This window comes from Macaca nemestrina, chromosome 1 (genome assembly GCF_043159975.1).
Source record: "Macaca nemestrina isolate mMacNem1 chromosome 1, mMacNem.hap1, whole genome shotgun sequence".
Taxonomy (NCBI): Eukaryota; Metazoa; Chordata; class Mammalia; order Primates; family Cercopithecidae; genus Macaca; species Macaca nemestrina.
This window is the reverse complement of record NC_092125.1, coordinates 186,417,294-186,437,550: the sequence shown is the minus strand read 5'-3', so window position 1 is coordinate 186,437,550 and position 20,257 is coordinate 186,417,294. Positions and strand designations below refer to the sequence as shown.

The 20,257-nt window shown below is 38.5% G+C and overlaps 1 protein-coding gene across 5 annotated transcripts in view; it reads right to left on the bottom strand.

Moving 5' to 3' along the window:
• Positions 1-20,257, bottom strand: part of LOC105494991 (STIL centriolar assembly protein) — an 80,705-nt gene that overhangs the window by 28,303 nt on the left and 32,145 nt on the right. For 4 of the 5 annotated variants that reach the window (XM_011764098.3, XM_011764099.3, XM_011764096.2 and 1 more), the window contains exons 8-13: positions 18,344-18,427; positions 15,709-15,795; positions 11,401-11,551; positions 9,496-9,605; positions 5,106-5,220; positions 3,013-3,981 (exon numbers count right to left, since the gene is read on the bottom strand). In XM_011764098.3, the coding sequence (XP_011762400.2) occupies positions 3,013-3,981; positions 5,106-5,220; positions 9,496-9,605; positions 11,401-11,551; positions 15,709-15,795; positions 18,344-18,427 (1,516 nt within the window). The remainder of the gene's footprint in view (positions 1-3,012; positions 3,982-5,105; positions 5,221-9,495; positions 9,606-11,400; positions 11,552-15,708; positions 15,796-18,343; positions 18,428-20,257) is intronic. The other variant, XM_071093507.1, reaches the window with a different exon arrangement.

Genomic DNA, 20,257 nt, shown 5'->3' with positions numbered 1-20,257 from the left:
ATAAAAAGTTAAAGAAAAAAGCACTAGTGCATAGCTAAAGGGTAGTGAACACAGAAGACAGTGATAAGAGATGAGTTTGCAGAGAAAGACAAGCCAAGTCACAAAGGGCTTTAAGGGCCAAAGTAAAGCATCTGGATTTTATTCAAATTGCAACGGAAATCCACTGGAGGATTTTAAGCAAGAGTGCTACAATCTTACCTGGGCTTTAAAGATGGTGTGGGAAAAACAAACAAACAAAGATAGTGTGGTGTTTCCAAGTATAGAGAACATGAGGGGATAGTACTGGATGGAAGTGGTATGTAAGGGTGTCATCAGACAGTGGTTTGAATTAGGTTAGTAGTGGGAAAGATAGTAAAGAGTAGTTAAGTTCAGGATATATCCACAAAGTAGAGCTGGGTTTGTGACTCCTGAGAATTTTCCCTGAGTGACGAGATGAGAGGTGATACCATTAACTAAGATAATAATAATGTAATAATAGTAATAGTTAACACATATTGAGTACTAACTATATGTCAGCAATACTTTACACCTTTATCTGGTTACTCATTCAAATCCTTAGAACTCCACACAACTTTGCCATATATGTTAAACAACTGAAAAAAATAAATTAAAAAAAAAAAGAACTCGATACAACTTATGTATATCCCTATTTTGTATGTGAGAAAACTGAAGTCAATGAGGTAAGGTAACTTGTCCAAGATCATATAACTTACACTACCCACAAACTAGATTAGAATCCAAGGAGTCTGGTACCACAGCCCACTCTCTTAACCCTTATACCAAAATGAGATTTGCAATACTAGAACAGGAACAAATTTGGGTATCTTTGAACATTTAAAATGTTTATGCCCTTTGGCTTCACAGTTTTACTTCTAGATACTTGCACATAGGTAGTAAGATGCAAATATAGGAATGTTCAGTGCTGAACTGTTTGCAATAGCAGAAGCTTTAAATGGTTGAAATAATAGGAGAACAATTAGAAAATGTATTATATATCATTATAATAGAAACCCATGCAGGGTAAGGGAGTTCGATATATACTTATACAGAAAATGTATAAGATACTTTTAAAAAAGCAGTACCTAAAAAAAATGTAAGTTCATATATATATATATATATAAGGAAAATACTATGTGTATTTACACACAGAAGCATTTTCCGTATATTTCATATTTTCTAAATATAATGATTCAGATAGTCTAGACCAGGGCCTGTGATCTGTAATATTACATTTTAAGTATACAAATTCCAAGTAACTAAGATTTCTAAATAGCATAATGGGTCCTTTTAGCCTCTGATTAGCCTTTTTTTGGACACGACAGGAAATAAGTGACCAATAATTATTTTCAACGTAAAAATATTTAGGTATATTCAAATTTTTGCTAAGTGTTTATAATGTTAAAATCCAATTTATATTTTACATTATCTGGGAGTGGTGACTCACACCTATAATCCCAGCACTCTGGGAGGTCAAAGCAGAAAGATCGCTTGAGCCAAGGAGTTCGAGACCAGTCTGGGTAATATAGTAAGATCTCTTCACTAAAAAAAAAATTAAAATTAAAAAAAAATTATACTTTACAATTTCAAATTTACCTACATTTAAAAAAACAGCAGAGCTAAATTCTTCTCAGGTGTTCCTATCCAAAGCGTTTTCACTGATTTGAAAAATGTCATTGTCTTTTTTTTTGATAAAATGCAATTTTATCAAATTTTATGAAACAAAGATTTTTTTTAAAATCATGTATGGCCGGGCGCAGTGGTTCACGCCTGTAATCCCAGCACTTTGGGAGGCCAAGGCAGGTGGGTCATGAGGTCAGATGATCGAGACCATCCTGGCTAACATGGTGAAACCCCCTCTTTACTAAAAATATAAAACATTAGCCGGGCGTGGTAGCAGGCCCCTGTAGTCCCAGTTACTTGGGAGGCTGAGGCAGGAGAATGGCGTGAACCCCAGAAGTGGAGCTTGCAGCGAGCCGAGATTGCGCCACTGCACTCCAGCCTGGGCGACAGCACGAGACTTCATCCAAAAAATAAGTAAATAAATAAATAAAATCATATGTATATATGCACATTATACATGTATTTGCATAGTTATAGGAGCAAGAAAAAAATTAAAACTACATTTCAGGTTGTTCCCACTGGTGCTGGGGAGAAAGAAAAGAACAACTGTTTTGGGGTAGGTATGTGGAGGAAGGACGTCAGTGAGGAAAGAAGAAAAAAAGACAACACTTACACACTAAACACTGTGCAAGGATATAATTAAGACAAAGAACTCCATCGAGACTAGCCTGACCAAGATGGCAAAACCCCATCTCTACTAAAAATACAAAAACTAGCCAGGCATGGTGGCGTGTGCCTGTAATCCCAGCTCCTAGTGGGGCTGAGGCAGGAGGATTGCTTGAACCTGGGAGGCAGAGGTTGCAGTGAGCTGAGATCATGCCACTGCACTCCAGCCTGGGCAACAGAAGAGACTCTGTCTCAAAAAAAAAAAAAAAAAAAAAAAAAAAAGACTAAGAACTCTGCAAGAGAGGTTCTGAAGAAAGGGAACGTTTCAGAATACAAGAAGTAGAGTAAGTCCAGTATAGATATACAGAAAGGTTCCAACTATTTGTTTAAGGGCAGACTGGCTAAGCGTTATATAGGGTTGACAAACTAGAGATGAAGCAGAAGCCACTGTCCAGACTTTATATTCAGCTGTATATAAAGGTTTAATTATAAGAGACTTTTCATTAGAGGCAAAAAAATAAAAGAAAAATACAATTCTATTGTAGGTTAGGATATGCATAAGATGGTTCTACTACTAACTAGCAATGTGGCATTGGGTTAAATTATTCTCTCTAATCCTCATTTTACTTACCTGTAAAACAAGAGAGCCTAGAATTCAGTTTCCAAGGTCCTTTCTAATTCTGACATTCTATAATTCTATAAAACGTCATTATGGAGGAGAGGTGCCAGTTTTTAAGAAATCATAATACCAAGAATTTAATAGAACTAGGAAAGCACAAAGCAAACCTGTGCCTGAAGTAGTCTCAGCTGTCTGTCTTGTTCTGTGAGAAACCGATATGCATCTGGAGATAGTCCCATCATTCCATTATCTGATTCAGTCTTGGGTGTGTGCATGCACACTGTGCAAAGCTGTGGGTTACATGAGTCCATATGTGAAGGTAGTCTTACCACAGGCGATGGTTCTATATTGCTGTGGGGAGAACAACTGTCCATACCTCCCTGAGGTCTCAAGGTTATAGGACTACTTGAAGAACAGAATGCATTACAGTTCAGAGCTGGACATTCACTTGGGTGAAATAATGAATGCTTTTGAAGGGCTCCAGACTGGACATCTTGAATGGATCCAACTGTGTTTGCTCCTTGCCAAGAATTTAGCGGGCTATATTGAATATGACTATGATGCTGACAACACCTGCAAATGCTTGTGGAACAGTAAGATGGCGGTGGGGGAGTAGGTATCTGAAGTTCCATTGGTCTTCCTGAATTATGGGGTGAAAAAACAAAATTGGGTGGTTGGGACTGCGGGGCAAGAGAAGACTGCCTAGAATTAAGTTTGGAGGGTCTTATAGGATACTCTTCATTTTGTACATTTCCAGCAGAAACTGTTTGGAGCTTTTCAAATATATCAGGAGATGTTCCATTATGAGAAGATGGTTTAACAGTGTTCCTACTATGGGGGTTCCCTTTCTTACAGGCAGGTGGCTGTCTTAATTTGCACTGTCTCAAAAGAGCTGGTTTATCCTGGTTTAACTGATTTGGTATTCCTCTCAAGGAAGGCTTTCCAGCTTCAACTTCTGGACTGTGTTTCTTATCATAAAGCTGGGGTTGCAAAGGCTTCAAGTGTTCCGAGTGGTTAATCAAAGGAGGATTTTCATTATTCACCATTTCCAATGGAGTAGGCAGAGGGTTTGATTCTACGAAATTGCCATCCAACACAAGTGAAAGTTCAGGAACTGATGGTTGGATCTTAGAAATCTACAAGTAAGAAAGAAATAGAAAAAAAAGGTTTTAGGAGAAAATGTATACTTTACTTTCCTCAGACCAGTATTTCCCAAATTATATCTAATTACATATTAACAAGTGTTCATTCTTTATTTAGACCATCAGCAATTTTTTTCTGGGCATGTTTTATGTGCTAAGCACTAGGAATACAATTGTAAGCAAAATAAACAAGGTCCTTGCCCTAAAAGAACAAAACTAAACACTTCCCAAACTTACTTAATGGAACTCTTTTTATTAAAACACTAACACTGCTAAGATCACAGAACATAATATGAGAAACTGTTTTATACAACTTTTTAAATCCTCTCTACAAAAAATTGTCACAGCAGAATGTCTTCACAGATCTAGTAGCAAATGTTTATGTACCTTAAATAGTAAAATCTTCCAATAAATATGTCAGAATATTTCTCCACTAAGAAGTCACTCACTGTTATCCCTTCTGTTGATATCAACTAAGAGTAAACAAAATACTCGCCGTGATGATTTTGGTTATAATTTGATATTAACTTTAAAAAATCCTTCCCATTACTTTTTCTTCTAAAATAAGTAATTACACCAATTAAACAACAATTCTAAAATAACCCACAGGTTGGTAGCAATCAAAAAATTATGACAAGAATTTTAGCAATTAATCTCTGAAATCAAGTATAATGTTTTCTCAGAATATAGTGATAAAATCCAACGTCAAGCTCTAGTGATAGTATACAATGTTGAGTCTATATGGTTATTAAAAGCACCAGATTCTAAAACCAAACCTCCTGAATTAGAATCCCAGCTTTACTACTTACTAGTTGTGTGATCTTGGGTAGGCAACTTAACTAATCTATGTCTCAGTTTACTCTAGGAAGAAATACATGCTTATTACATAGATATTACACATATGTATATATGTATATATCATTACATATAACACGAATTATTACATATAACTGTGAAATACTTATATCTCTCTATATAGATATAACCATAGAGACAGAAATAGCTAGATATATCTAAGAATGATACTTAGGTTTCAAGTAGTATTATTTAGTGTTTTAACCATGAAGAGACTTAGGTCTCTAACCACAAAAGTGAATGCATTTTAAAATCAGTAATACCTTCTGACTCACTGGATGAGGACTAGGAATTGGTCTTGGAGAAAAATCTTCATCTTCAACACCAGAGTTGTGATCACGTATTGGCATTTTCCCAGGAGATAACTTTTGGGAAGACCTAAAGAATAGAAGGGGAGACCAGAAAAGCCTTCGGTAATCCAGTATTCTTTCTTCTTCTAAAATTGAATAAAGTCCTTTAATAAGTTGCAGTAGTACTCAGATCATTTAATTTAGTATCTGACAACCACAAATTATTTTATATTTCAGGCCAGTGTTAGTTGACTAGGGAAGCTGGCCCAGCCAGCCTTAATAAACTACCCTATTTACCTGATCATGGCAAGTTTAACCTTGTATTGTTAATGTCACAATAAATCAAGTCACTGGGCACCCTCTAGTTGATCACTTTGATAAATATAGAAACAAATAAGACACAGTACTTGCTGTCAAAAAATTTATAATCTAGTATTAAAGGTATTAAACACACTATATTACAAACCCTCTGTATTACAAAGGAAAACCAAATAAGGAATTATATTTTCCTATGTACTTATATTTGTGATGGGAAAATACTTTCAGAAATCAATGTACTACCCTCCCATTGAGTCAGGAATACTCATTGTATCACAGATGGCATGCCCTGGCAAAACAAAAAGTTTCTGAGTGCTGGTACCGAGTTTTAAAAGCTGAAATTAGTGTTTAAGACTAAAGATTTGGAATACTATATGCATCAGGCTTTTTCACATCCTACACTAGACAAAGTCTCAATAGGATGCGTTAGGGAAAAGAAAAGCCAGAATGAAGCTAACAGCACTCAGGATTAATGGGATCTCTAAAAAAGCATCCTGCATTCTGTTTCATACAAGTTGAATCCTACCTAGCAGGAAGAACAACAGAAACTCCAAGGCAGATTTGAAAATCAAACAGCAGAAGAGACCTTTTGCCCTAAACTCTGATTGTCTGAAGAGGCAGATCTTCACAGAGTTCTTTCTGTACAAGGTATTACAATGAAGCAGTCAGAATGTCTACATGATTATGTCTAAGCAGAAATGTGTCTCCGACAGCCCCACAAAGCTCTTCTCCGACACCCAAGACAGCTTGAGATATATAATGATATTCCAAAGCGCTCAGTGCAGCATGGACAGGAAACAAGAAATCCAGTGGCCTGAATAGGGTCAAAAGTTGCAGCAGGAACTTGCACAAATCTGACAAACACCAGATGCAAATGAAAACACCTCAGCAGATTATAGACAGATGGATGAGAATCATGTCACCCCATATCACCAGTACTGGCATACCACTGGTCCCCTCTATATTACATATAACCCCAGAGACAAGGAAATAAAGAAACCTTGAATTAGGTGAAATTTGGTGTCTATAATCCAGTAGAATAAATAGGGGCTTAAAATAGATATTAATTTCAATTACTAATTTTTTTAAGTTACATTCTTTTGTACACCTGAGTTGTGGCATGGAATTAATATCTGTTTTGTACTTAAGATGAGCAAACACACAAAACTGTTGACACTGAGCAATAAAATCCATTTCTTAGCTTTTCTTTTTTGCAGGGGATTGGGGGCGGGGTGGATACCATCTCGCTCTGTCACTCAAGGCTGGAGTACAGTGCCACGACTTCAGCTCACAGCAACCTGCGCCTCCAAAGTTCAAGGATTCTTGAGCCTCAGCGTCCCAGTAGCTCGGACTACAGGCACGTGCCAGTATGCCCAACTAATTTTTGTATTTTTAGTAGACACGGGGTTTCACCACATTGGTCAGGATGGTCTCAAACTCCTGACCTCAGGTGATCCACCCACTCTGCCTCCCAAAGTGCTGGGATTACAAGCGTGAGCCACTGTGCCTGGCCTCATTTCTTAGCTTTTTTAGTACCCAAGGCAAAAAGGAAAAACTTCAGGTTGTATAGTTATAACAACAGTATTTTAGGAGAGACAAACATTTTGATAAAATTTTAAATGACTGTTCCTCATTAAAGCTTTGGCCAGAGTGGAAAACAAACAAGGTTTTTTAACGTTATTTTTTTTGAGGCAGGGTTTCACTCTATTACTTAGGCTGGAGAGCAGTTGGCGTAGCATGATCATGGCTCCCCACCTTGACTTCTTGAGCCCAAGTGATCCTCCCACCTCAGACTCCTAAGTAGCTTTTAATAATAATCTTAAAGAAAGTGCTATTGTCTCCTTAGTTTGGCTACTTCTTCCATAATTATTCAATAAATGTTGAATAAGGTCTTACAATTTAAGACAGCAAAGATGTTTCTGGCTGGGTGAGGTGGCTCAAGCCTGTAATCCTAGCACTTTGGGGGTCCAAGGCGGGTGGATCATTTGAGGTCAGGAGCTTGAGGCTAGCCTGGCTGGCCAACGTGGTGAAAACCCATCTTCACTAAAAATACAAAAATTAGCCGGGCGTGGTGCTGCACACCTGTAATCCCAGCTACTCGGGAGGCTGAGGCACGAGAATTCCTTGAACCTGTGAGGTGGAGGCTGCAGTGAGCTGAGATCACACCACTGCACTCCAGCCTGGGTAACAGAGTGAGACCCTATCTCAAAAAAAAAAAAAAAAAAAAAAAAAGATAAAGACTGACTTCCTGGAGGGAAAAGGAATTCTGCCAGCAGACTGCCTTTAGACTGAAACTGCAATTCTTCCCTGGGTGTCCACCCTACCAGCCTACCTGTAGACATTTTTTGTTTGTTTTTGTTTTTTCTTTGAGACACAGTCTCATTTTGTCACCCAGGCTGCACTGCAGTGCCACGAACATGGCTCACTGAAGCTTTGACTTCCTGGGCAAATGATCCTCCCACCTCAGCCCTACAAGTAGCTGGGACTACAGGCATGTGCCACCACACCCAGCTAATTTCTGTACTTCTTTTTTGTTTTTGTAGAGGCAGGGTTTCGCCACATTGCCCAGGCTGGTCTCGAACTCCTGAGCTCAAGCAATCCTCCCGCCTCAGCCTCCCAAAGTACTGGGATTAAAGGGGTGAGCCACTGTGCTTAGCCCCTACCTGTAGACTTTGGATATGCCAAACCTTCACAAATACAGAAGTCAGTTCCTTAAAACAAATATCTCTACATACACATATCTTGTTGTTTCTGTTAATGTGGAGAACTCTAATACAAGATAGTATCTTTTTTTGTTTTTGTTTTTGAGATGGAGTCTCACTGTGTCACCCAGGATGGAGTGTAGTGGCATGCTCTCGCCTCACTACAACCTGTGCCTCTTGGGTTCAAGTGATTCTCTTGCTTCAGCCTTGTGGGTAGCTGGGATTACAGTGATGCACCACCAGGCCTGGCTAATTTTTGTATTTTTAGTAGAGACGGGGTTTCACAACATTGGCCAGGCTGGTCTCGAACTCCTGACCTCAGGTGATCTGCCTGCCTCTGCCTCCCAAAGTGCTGGAATTACAGGCATGAGCCACCAGGCCCGGCCAGAAATGTCTTCTTTACCACAAAAGGTAGAATATACTGACCCAAGAAGTCACAAGTATTTAATTAATATTCTCCAAGTGTATTTTAGAAGTTTTAAAACCTTTTTTTTTTTTTTTTTTTTTTTTTAGGTAGGAGTTACTTTTTTTTGAGACAGGGTCTCACTCTGTTGCCGAGGCTGAAGTGCAGTGGTGCAATCTCAGCTCACTGCAACCTCCACCTCCCGTGTTCAAGCGATTCTCCCACCTCAGCCTACCGAGTAGCTGGGATTACAGGCACGCTCCACTGTGTCTGGCTAATTTTTGTATTTTTAGTCGAGATGGGGTTTCACCATGTTGGCCAGGCTGGTCTCAAACTCCTGACCTCAAATGATCTGCCCGCCTTGAACTCCCAAAGTGCTGGGATTATAGGTGTGAGCCATCACACAGCAGCTAGTAGTTACTTTTACAGTAGTTTATCTGATACGTCCAGATTTAAAACTATAAGGAAGCGCTGGGGACGATGGTTCACACATGTAATCCCAGCACTTTGGGAGGCCAAGGCAGAAGGATCACTTGAGGCTAGGAGCTCGAGACCAACCTGGCCAATACAGTGAGACCCCATCTTTGATTTAAATATTAAAATAAGAAACTTATAAGGAAGGAAGAACAAATGGAAAGCACTAAACAAAACAGGAAGCAGATTCTTTCTAAGCAAGATAATTTTTAACAAATACTTTTGTGTTTTTCCTATATAATACATCAACCCAAATGAAAACCATATTAGAGTTGCCATTTCATTAAAATTACTATCCAACTTCCTAATGAATATGAAGGAATGCATTTAAAGCAAAGACATTTATGGTACATAAGATTTAAAAATCGTTTCATCAGAAATAATTTAGTTATTTTAATTACTCGCCAAAAACTAATAAATGTAATTTTCAAAAAAACATACACATAATAATAAAAAGATCTTTTACCTCTTAGTTGAAAAATTCTTGGAAGCCTTACTGAAAAACTCTGTTTCTACATTTTGGCTTTCAGCACTCAGTTCACAACGGATTGGATTTTTGTCAGGAGGTTCAACATTCTGAAATGAAGTAGGTCATATTTTGAGATCTGACTTAAATAAGAACACCAGAGAATTCTATTTAGATGAAAAGTAGCTCTGAAACACTAGATGATGGAGTGGCAGACTTCTGATTTCTGTAACTGTAACCCTCTTTTGTAAACTGTCCAGTTCCCTGTTACATAAGTGAAAAAGTTAATCACTTGTGTTATAATCACAGATTCAGTGAATATAACTATGAAATGAGAATACCATCTAAAGAATAAAATGATAAATGATATGTCTCTAAAACAGAAATAAAGTATTAGATCTCAATTAAAATGATTATATGTATAATTAAAATGCAAAAACTTCATAGCTTACATAACCTATAAATATATAAAATGTACATAGATATATTATATATTTTTATATATAACATGTATGTAATATAATGTATATATTATATCATATCAAAATATATATTTATATAAAATATATAGATTTATAACCTATACCTGATCTCAAAGAAGGTACTAAATAAGATCAGAGTGGACACACGTGGTTATTTAAAAGTATTCAGTATTTTTCTAATAAAGAATGTACTTTTATTAGTCTGAGACCTAAAATAACCAATAATTTTATTGAAAAGTAGCCTTTGAATATTTTCATATAATGACACGTAGTTTCAAAGATCTACTTCCTCTTTTTTTTTTGATACAGAGTTTCGCTCTTGTTGCCCAGGTTAGAGTGCAACAGTGCGATCTCAGTTCACTGCAACCTCCACCTCCCAGGTTCAAGCGATTCCCCTGCCTCAGTCTCCCAAGTAGCTAGGATTACAGGCACCTGGCACCATACCCGGCTAATTTTTGTATTTTTAGTAGAGACGGGGTTTCACCATGATATCCAGGCTGGTCTCAAACTCCTGACCTCAGATGATCCACCCGCCTCGGCCTCCCAAAGTGCTGGGATTGGAGGTGTGAGCCACCATGCCTGGCCTAAAGATCTACTTTTTCTACGATCATCATCTAGTTGTGTTTCTAGGTATTTTATTAGATGATATAGTAACAACCTATTCTGATTCCTTAGATACATAATATAAATAAAAACCTTTAAGTATAAAAAACCATTTGTTATTCCCACACATTTTAAAAATAATAAAGTCATGGTCAGATGCAGTGGCTCACACCTATAATCCCAGCACTTTGGGAGGCTGAGGCAGGTGGATCACCTAAGGTCAGGAGTTCGAGACCAGAATGGCCAACATGGTGAAACCCCGTCTCTAATGAAAAAACAAAAATTAGCCATGCGTGATGGTGGGCTCCTGTAATCCCAGCTATTCTGGAGGCTGAGGCAGGAGAATTACTTGAACCTGGGAGGTGGAGGTTGCAGTGAGCCGAGATCACACCACTGCACTCCAGCCTGGGCAACAGAGTGAAACTCCATCTCAAAAAAAATAAAAAATAAAAAAATAAAATAAAAAATACAGTCAGGACAAAGAAAAGTACTGAGATCCCACAAAGTTAACCTTCACAAGTATAAAATGATATAATATATGAACTGATAGTATTCTTCAAAGATTTTAGAAAAACATGGGCAAGTTATTCTGTGGGGAACCTCTGGTTCTCTATTGTAATTTGGTTGAAGATATGATCTAAGATTTACTTAAAACATTTAACCATAAATGAATAAAGTTAACATTTAGTAAGATTATTTGTAAGTAAACAAAGCAAAATAGTTTGGATTACTATTTTAAAGGCTAAAATCTGTTGGGTTTAAACTGCCAAAGAGCAAAACCTAAACAGTCACTAATGTGCTAGGTAATCAAATCACTTACTTTGAAAAGATGTAATGTTTCCTTACTGGTTAGCAACTGAAACCGAAAGTCAGGTATCTTGCCATCACAAGGGAAGCATTCATAAAACTCAGGCTCCTTATGTGTCACAGAATAGAGAACTATGATGAAATTTCCAGATTCTGAAAAAACCCTGCACCAAAAAAATGCCATTTAATTAAAATTTAATGAGGATAACATCATTACACTCAAATAACTTCATGTGAGTCTCCCAATCTAGTTAACAAAATGACTAAAGGGTCCAATTTTTGTTCAAAAACTGGGGCCCACCACTTAGGAAGGCAAAGGTGGGAGGATCGCTTGAGGCCAGGAGTTTGAGACCAGCCTGGTCAACATAGCAAGACCCCTCCTCTCTACAAAAAAAAAAAAAATTCTTTTACTCGGGAGGCTGAGGCAGGAGAATGGTGTGAACCTGGGAGGTGGAGTTTAGAGGGAGCTAAGATCGCGCCATTGCACTCCAGCCTGGGCGACAGAGCGAGACTCCGTCTCAAAAAAAAGGCTGGGTGTGGTGGCTCAGGCCTATAATCCCAACACTTTGGGAGGCTGAAGCAGGCGGATCACAAAGTCAAGAGATGGAGACCATCCTGGCTAACATGGTGAAACCCCATCTCTACTAAAAATACAAAAATTAGCTGGGTGTGGTGGCACATGCCTGTAGTCCCAGCTACTTGGGAGGCTGAGGCAGGAGAATCACTTGAACCTGGGAGGCGGAGGTTGCAGTGAGCCGAGATTACGCTACTGCACGCCAGCCTGGCGACACAGCGAGACTCTGTCTCAATAAAAAATAAAAATAAAAAGACAAAGTAGGCCAGTGGCTATTTAAAATAGGTGGCTCACACCTGTAATCCCAACACTTTGGGAGGCCAAGGTGGATGGATCACCTGAGGTCAGGAGTTTGAGACAAGCCTGACCAACATGGCAAAACTCCATCTCTACTAAAAACACAAAAATTAGCCAGGCGTGATGGTGGGCGCCTGTAATCCTAGCTACTTGGGAGGCTGAGGCAGGGAGAACTGCTTGAACCCAGGAGGCAGAGGTTTCAGTGAGCCAAGATCACGCCATTGCACTCCAGCCTGGGCGACAGAGTGAAACTCTGACTAAAAAAAAAAAAGAAAGAATAAAAGAGCAATTCAAAATTAATTTTATTGAGGATTTACTGTCAATATGAACTTAAAGCATGATCAGTAATTGATAATAAAACTTAATTGTACTAAATCATAGCAAAGGACCTAAAACTAACATTTAATTTCTGCTATCTAAATATAACTAATTATCTTGAAAAGTTAAAATAAAATGTTAAAAGTAGAACTCCAAAAGCATCTGAAGAAAATACGAGTGGTTTTTTTTACTTCAGTAAATATACCTGGAGTGGGTGAATCTTTTCTAAGCATGATAGAAAACAGATTAATAAATATGACTAAAAAACGGTAAGTCTGTTTGGGAAAAATACTGTTAAATGACAGTCTGGGGGGGAACTGTTGCTATATATTATAAATATATATTTCTCTATGTATTTTATATTATATATAGAGAGAGAGCTTGCTAGCACAAGCAATATGAAAAGATGCACAATCTAAGAGAAAAATGGCCAAAGACATGACTAGGCAGTTCCTGGAAGATGAGGTACTGGAAAAGATTATTTTTCATCTATCAGGTTAGCAGAGGTCAAAAGTTTAACGACAGCCCTCTACTTACCTCTCTGAGCTCATCTCCAGCTACTTTCCCCTTCCTTCACTCCTCTCTAGCTACAGTGGCCTCTTTGCTGTTCCTTGAAGATGTAACGTGATCTTTCACCCAGAGCCCTTACACTTAACACATCCTTTGCCTAGGACAGTGCCCCAGACAGCCACAAGGCTTACTCCCTCACCTCAAATCGGCCTCCCTGACCACCCATTTAAATTGCAACTCTTGGCCGGGCACGGTGGCTCACGCCTGTAATCCCAGCACTTTGAGAGGCCGAGGCAGGCGGATCACCTGAGGTCAGGGGTTCGAGACCAGCCTGACCAATATGGAGAAACCCCCGTCTCTACTGAAAAAATACAAAATTAGAAGGGCGTGGTGGCACATGCCTGTAATCCCAGCTACTCAGGAGGCTGAGGCAGGAGAATTGCTTGAACCCGGGAGGTGGAGGTTTCTGTGAGCTGAGATTGAGCCATTGCACTCCAGCCTGGCCGACAGAGCGAGACTCCATCTCAAAAAAAATAAATAAAATAAAATAAATAAATATACAAAGTTTAAAAATTAAAAAATAAATAAATGGCAACTCTTTACCTGCCACTATCATTCAGACACACAACATCCTCCTCTCAGGCTTTATTTTTCTCCACAGTACTCATCGTCTTTTAACATACTATTTATTTTACTTATTCTGTTTATTGCCTGTCTTGCAGGACTATTTTATTTTATATTTATTCATTTATTTATTTTTTTGGTCACCCAGGCTGGAGTGTAGTAGTGCGATCTCAGCTCACTGTAACCTCTGCCTCCTAGGTTCAAGTGATTCTCCTGCCTCAACCTCCCAAGTAGCTGGGATTACATGCATGCTCTACCACACCAGGCTAATTTTTGCACTTTTAGTAGAGACGGGTTTTCACCATGTTGGCCAAGCTGGTCTCTAATTCCTGTCCTCAAGTGATTCACCCACCTTGGCCTCCCAAAGGGTTGGGATTACAGGTGTGAGTCACCATGCCCGGCCTATTTTATTTTTTTAAGATAGGGTCTGTATTGTTCAGGCTGGAGTACAGTGGCACAATCATGGCTCACTGCAGCCTGAACTCCTGGGCTCAAGCAATCTTCCCATATCAGCCTCCTGCTGGGACTACAGGCACGTGTCATTACACCCAGCTAACTTTTTTTCTTTTTTTTTGGTAGAGACAAAGTCTTGCTATGGTACCCAGGCTGGTCTGGAACTCCTGGCCTCAAGCGATCCTCCTGTCTCAGCCTCCCAAAGTCCCAAAGTACTGGGCTTACAGACATGAGACACCATGCCTGGTCTGGGGACCTTTATTTTGTTTGCTCTCATCCCCAATATCGTAAACATAATAGATATAATAGGTGCTCAATAAATAAATAAATAAATATTTCTTTCACAGTGTTAGCACAGGTAGAGAGAAAAAGGCACTCTCGTGTACTGCCGGAAAAATTATGAACTGGTACAGTCTTTTTGAAGGGCAATTTGGCAATATCTACCAAATTTTAAATTACACACTCTTTGGCCTAGAAAAAAACACTTTTAGAAATTTATCCTACAAATATACTAGCATATGCACACAAAGATGTATGCATAAAATGTTCAGTCGACCACTATCTGCAAGACAAAAGGGCCAGTTGTTTTTAAAATACAGTATGTACTATATACTCTTTAGTTGTAAAATATGTATATTAAATATGTATATGCCAAGATGTAGTGATCTCCAAGGTATAATTTATACAGAAAAAAGCAACATAAAGAAAAGAAAGGATGCTATGGTTTAATTTTTACAGGCCAGGAAAAGGTGATACTTGTCTATGATGAATATTGAAATATTGACTATTTCAGGAAGGAAGCACAAGATATCACTTAACAGTGACTGTCTCTGAGAAGGGGGTCTAGGGAAATGGGGAGGAAGAGAGATCTATTCTATTGTAGATATTTACGTACGTCAATTTATTACTATGTGCTTGTATTGCCTTTTCAATATAGTTTTTTTAAGTCCTTTACAGCCACCTAAGGTAGATAAAAACAGACCTTCTCATTTAATAGATAAAGAAGGTGAGAGACAAATACTGACATTTGTCTCTTACCTTCTTTATCTATTAAGAGTTGAGGTTAAAAGTAAAGTTTCCCTAACTATTAATTCCAATGTTTAGGCTTCAGTTCCAGGAAGAAATTAAAAATCTTGTCTCAAGTATTTCTTTGTGTATTAGTAGTAACACTGTGTAACTTAATAAAACACCTGTAAGGTAACAAATTCAAACTCATTTGCAGTCATTTCACTGAAAGTTAACTTCCTTAATTACAAAATAGGATGCTACAGTAGACAATCTCTATGGTTTTTTTCCACCCCTAAAAGGTTTGTGTTTTGTGGTTAGGCAAGTGAATTCCTTCGTATTTCCAGGTATACTGCAACCTCATCTTTTTTAAATCTGGTTTTATTCTCATTTAATATAAGGTTTGTTTTTTCTTAATGTACATGTTTATTTATAAGTATTGTAAAAGGTTAAGGCATTACGTGAATTTTAAATGGGACCATAAACGATGAATGGGGGAAAGGATCAAAATAAAGTACTACAGAATAAAATATCACTTGCCTTTCTTGAACAGAAGAATTGAATATGTATCGCAAACAGCAAGCCCATACCTGAGGACTATAGATATGTATAATTCCAGACAGCCAACTAAAAGAAAAAACTAGAAATTAAAAACCATAGTCACTTACATATATAGCATACTTTACATTCTTCCTAAGATAATAAGGTAGATGTATGGCTTTTATCTGCCATACATTAAAGAGCCTTACTAATAAGAAATCTAAAAACGTGCCGATAATTAAGAGGAAGAATATATAGACATCTGTATCTATATAACTATATCGATATATATAGACAGACATATAGATATATATTGAGAGAGACAGAAGGACAGAGAGCAAGCACATGTATCTCTGTCCTCTTCTACCTGAGATGTGGGAAAGAAAATGGTTGACATGAAAGCAGTATACTAGAATGAATTAGCTTGGACTGGAAAGAATGGGCTGAAGTAGTACAGACTAGTTTGTAGCCTAAAACTACTTCACGGCCGGGGGCGGTGGTTCATGCCTGTAATCCTAGCACTTTGGGAGGCCGAGGCAGGGGGATCACCTGAGGTCAGGAGTTCAAGACTGGCCTGGCCAAGATGGAGAAACCCCATCTCTAATAAAAATACAAAATTAGCCAGGCGTGGTGGTACATGCCTGTAATCCCAGCTACTCGGAAGGCTGAGGTAGGAGAATCACTTGAACCCAGGAGGTAGAGGTTGCAGTGAGCCGAGATCCTGCCATTGCACTCTAGTCTGGACAACAAGAGTGAAACTTTGTCTCAAAAAAAAAAAAAAAAAAAAAAAAAAAAAAAAAAAAACTACTTCACAGAGTTGCTGAGGATTAAATGCTGTAACATATACAGGTAATCAGAAACAGAGAAGGCTCTTAATATTTACTTAAGCATCAACAATCCATTGCCTATACTAGGACTGTAGCAAACTATAAGTAGATTTCATGATCCAGAGAACATCTGTGCATTCTCATTCACTTTGCATGTGCCATTCTCTCACATGGGTTCCCTTCCCCATCAATCTTCCCTTCTACTATCCAAACAATTAAAAGTCTAGTTCAAGTTTGTCTTCTCTAGGAAAATGCTCCCTATCATATCTTTCTTACAAATACTAAGTGTGCACTTTCTATACTGGTCATTTTATAGTAAATCATATTCTTTATTTTTCTGTGTATGAATATTTGAATGTTTTATCACCTCACTTTGATTTTACATTATTTAAGAAGCTTTAAACCTCAACACATTATCAAGCATAACACTGTATATAGTAAGTACTCAATACTGAAAGAATATAAATTTCTAAATATTCTGTCTAGATATCAACTCAGATGGCTTGAGCCCAGGAGTTCCAGACCAGCCTGGGTAACATGGCGAAAGTCCGCCTCTACAAAGTATACAAAACCTAGCCAGGCGTGGTAGCTGGTGCCTGTGGTCCTAGCTATTCAGGAGGCTGAAGTAGGAGGATCACCTGAACCCCAGAGATTGAGGCTGCAGTGAGTCATGATTGTGCCACTGCATCCCAGCCTGTGTGTATATATATATATATACACACACACACACGGGTCTATATATATATATACACACACTCACATATATATATAAATTAAACACATAAATATCATTAACTACTAAAGAGAAGACCGTTAACACTAAAGAAGTTTCTGCAAGATTGCCTGACAGTAGATTTTAAATGGTATTATTATGAGCCGTGAGTTCTTTAGGGTGACTTAAGGATGAGTGGTAGTGAGAGAATATTGAAGAAATAGGGCTCTAAGGCTTCACCTTCAACTAGGAGAATTCAACTTTTATTTTTTATATTTTTTGAGATGCAGTTTCACTCTTGTTGCCCAAGCTGGAGTGCAATGGCACAATCTCAGCTCACTGCAACCTCCACCTCCTGGGTTCAAGTGATTCTCCTGCCTCAGCCTCCCGAGTAGCTGGCATTACAGGCACACACCACCATGCCCGGCTAATTTTTTGTATTTTTAGTAGAAACGGAGTTTCACCATGTTATCCAGGCTGGCCTTGAACTCCTGACCTCAGGTGATCCACCCACCTTGGCCTCCAAAAGTGCTGGGATTATAGGCATGAGCCACTGTGCCCAGCCACAGAATTAAACTTTTATCTGTTTTATATATTAGAGTTCCTCCTAGGGTTGGGCAAAATCTGGCCAAGCACGATAGTTCACGCCTGTAATCCAAGCACTTTGGGAGGCTGAGGCGGGTAAATCACTTGAGGCCAGGGGTTCGAGACCAGCTTGGCCAACATGGTAAAACCCCGTCTCTACTAAAAAAACAAAAATTAGCCAGGCACAGTGATGCATGCCTGTAATCCCAGCTACTTGGGAGGGTGAGGCATGAGAATCACTTGAACCTAGGGGATGGAGACTGCAGTGTGCCAAGATCTCTCCGCTGCACTCCAGTCTGGGCACACAGTGAGACTCCATCTCAAAAAAAAAAAGATTGGGCAAAATCTTATTTTAGCTGATTCTAATAGTAAAATAAGAAAACCTGACAACCACTTATCTTTGTGGCTTTATAAAATGATGTAAATAGTTATAGTACAACTGAGTCACATGCTTATCATATACATTTGAACATTTGGCTGATAAGGTTTTCATAAATAATGTAATACTTACATTCCCACTAATGGTAGAGAATAAACCTTGGGATCAGATTCCAACAAAAGTAACAATTTGCGTGTTTCATCCATGGTAAGATATCTAAACAGAAGACATTCATGTGAAAATAACTGAAATTATGTACTTTTTACCTAAAAGACATAATCTAGATGCTGAAGCATACTTTAGAAAGTGGAGATAATTCAAATGAACATTGTCTTGCACACACAAAAGAAACACAACAGAAACTTTGTACTGACTCAGTAAAAAGACTCTGGTAAGAGGAAGAGATTAAAGAGATTTAATACCTTAAAACTTCCATCTATCAATTAAAAGACATTGAAGATTATACAACTTTTTAAAAAAGTTTTGCTCTATAACTTTACTTACAATTTACTTTAATCAAGAGTGTTAACATTAAGGCAGACAATTTCAGAACCAAATAGGTTTCCTTGGAAGAACTGAATTCCCTATTACTGGAAAATGTTCATGCATCCAAGTGATTTGACAAGACTGCAACAGATGTGACTTCTAAGTGAAGGAGGCTGAATTAGGAGAGGTATAATCAACCCTCCATGTGCCACATTCCTCCAACCACTGTCAAAGGACTTTGGAACCATCATGATAAAACCCAAAAGCTCAGTCTTCCCTAAAAGGACATTACACTATATTTATATTTAATTTATTATTGACAGTAAGTTATAAGAATACAAAAAAACCAAAATAGAATTGTTTATTTTATTGTTATATCTTTCTTCGAAAACAATGCCATTAGTGGGCCAGAAGTGGTGGCTCATGCCTGTAATCCCAGCACTTTGGGAGGCTGAGGCGGGCAGATCACTTGAGGTCAGGAGTTCAAGACCAGCATGGCCAACATGGCAAAACCCCCATCTCTACTGAAAATACAAAAAAAAATTAGCTGGTCATTGTGGCACACGCCTGTAATCCCAGCTACTTGGGGAGGCTGGGGCAGGAGAATGAATCACTTGAACCCAGGAAGTGGAGGTTGCAGTGAGCTGAGATCGCACCACTGCATTTCAGCCTGGGCGACACAGTGAGACTCCGTCTCAAAAACAGAAAACAAAATGCCATTATTGATATAAAGCCTTGGTATTACCACTGATGATATATTTTATTGCTCTAATAACACTAAAACACAAAGACAATACATTTGTCAGGTCTTGTGACAAGAATATTAAGCCTGAGTTGGCCTAAGATTTACATATCAACAATGACACAGCTGCTTTGAAAATTCTCCCTCATGTCTTGCTCATCTGATAAATTTCTACTCCTTAAAAGAATTAGTTCAGGCTGGCCGGGCACGGTGGCTCACGTCTGTAATCCCAGCACTTTGGAAGGCTGAGGCAGGTGGATCACGAGGTCAGGAGTTCAAGACAAGTCTGGCTAAGATGGTGAAACCCCATCTCTACTAAAAATACAAAAATTAGCCGGGTGTGGTGGCGGGCGCCTGTAATCCCAGCTACTTGGGAGGCTAAGGCAAGAGAATCGCTTGAACCCGGGAGGCGGAGGTTGCAGTGAGCTGAAATCACGCCACTGCACTCCAGTCTGGTGACAGAGCGAGACTCCGTCTCAAAAAAAAAAAAAAAAAAAAAAAAAAAATTAGTTCAAGCTTTCTATGATTTCCCCAGGAAATTTGGACATCCCTCCCCCTACTTTCCCAGCACTGTATATAAACCTCCATTATAACACATCATGTTTAGATGTCAACATATTCAATGGATAGTAAGTATAGTTTTTAATCTATTTATTTCCAATGTCTAACATAATACCTATTCCATAATGGGCCCCAGTAAATATTAGAATATATAAAGGGCAAATGTCAATTTTTTTTTTTTAAATGATGGGGTCTCACTATATTGTCCTAGCTGGAGAGCAGTGGCTATTCACAGGCACTATTGTAGCTTACAGCAG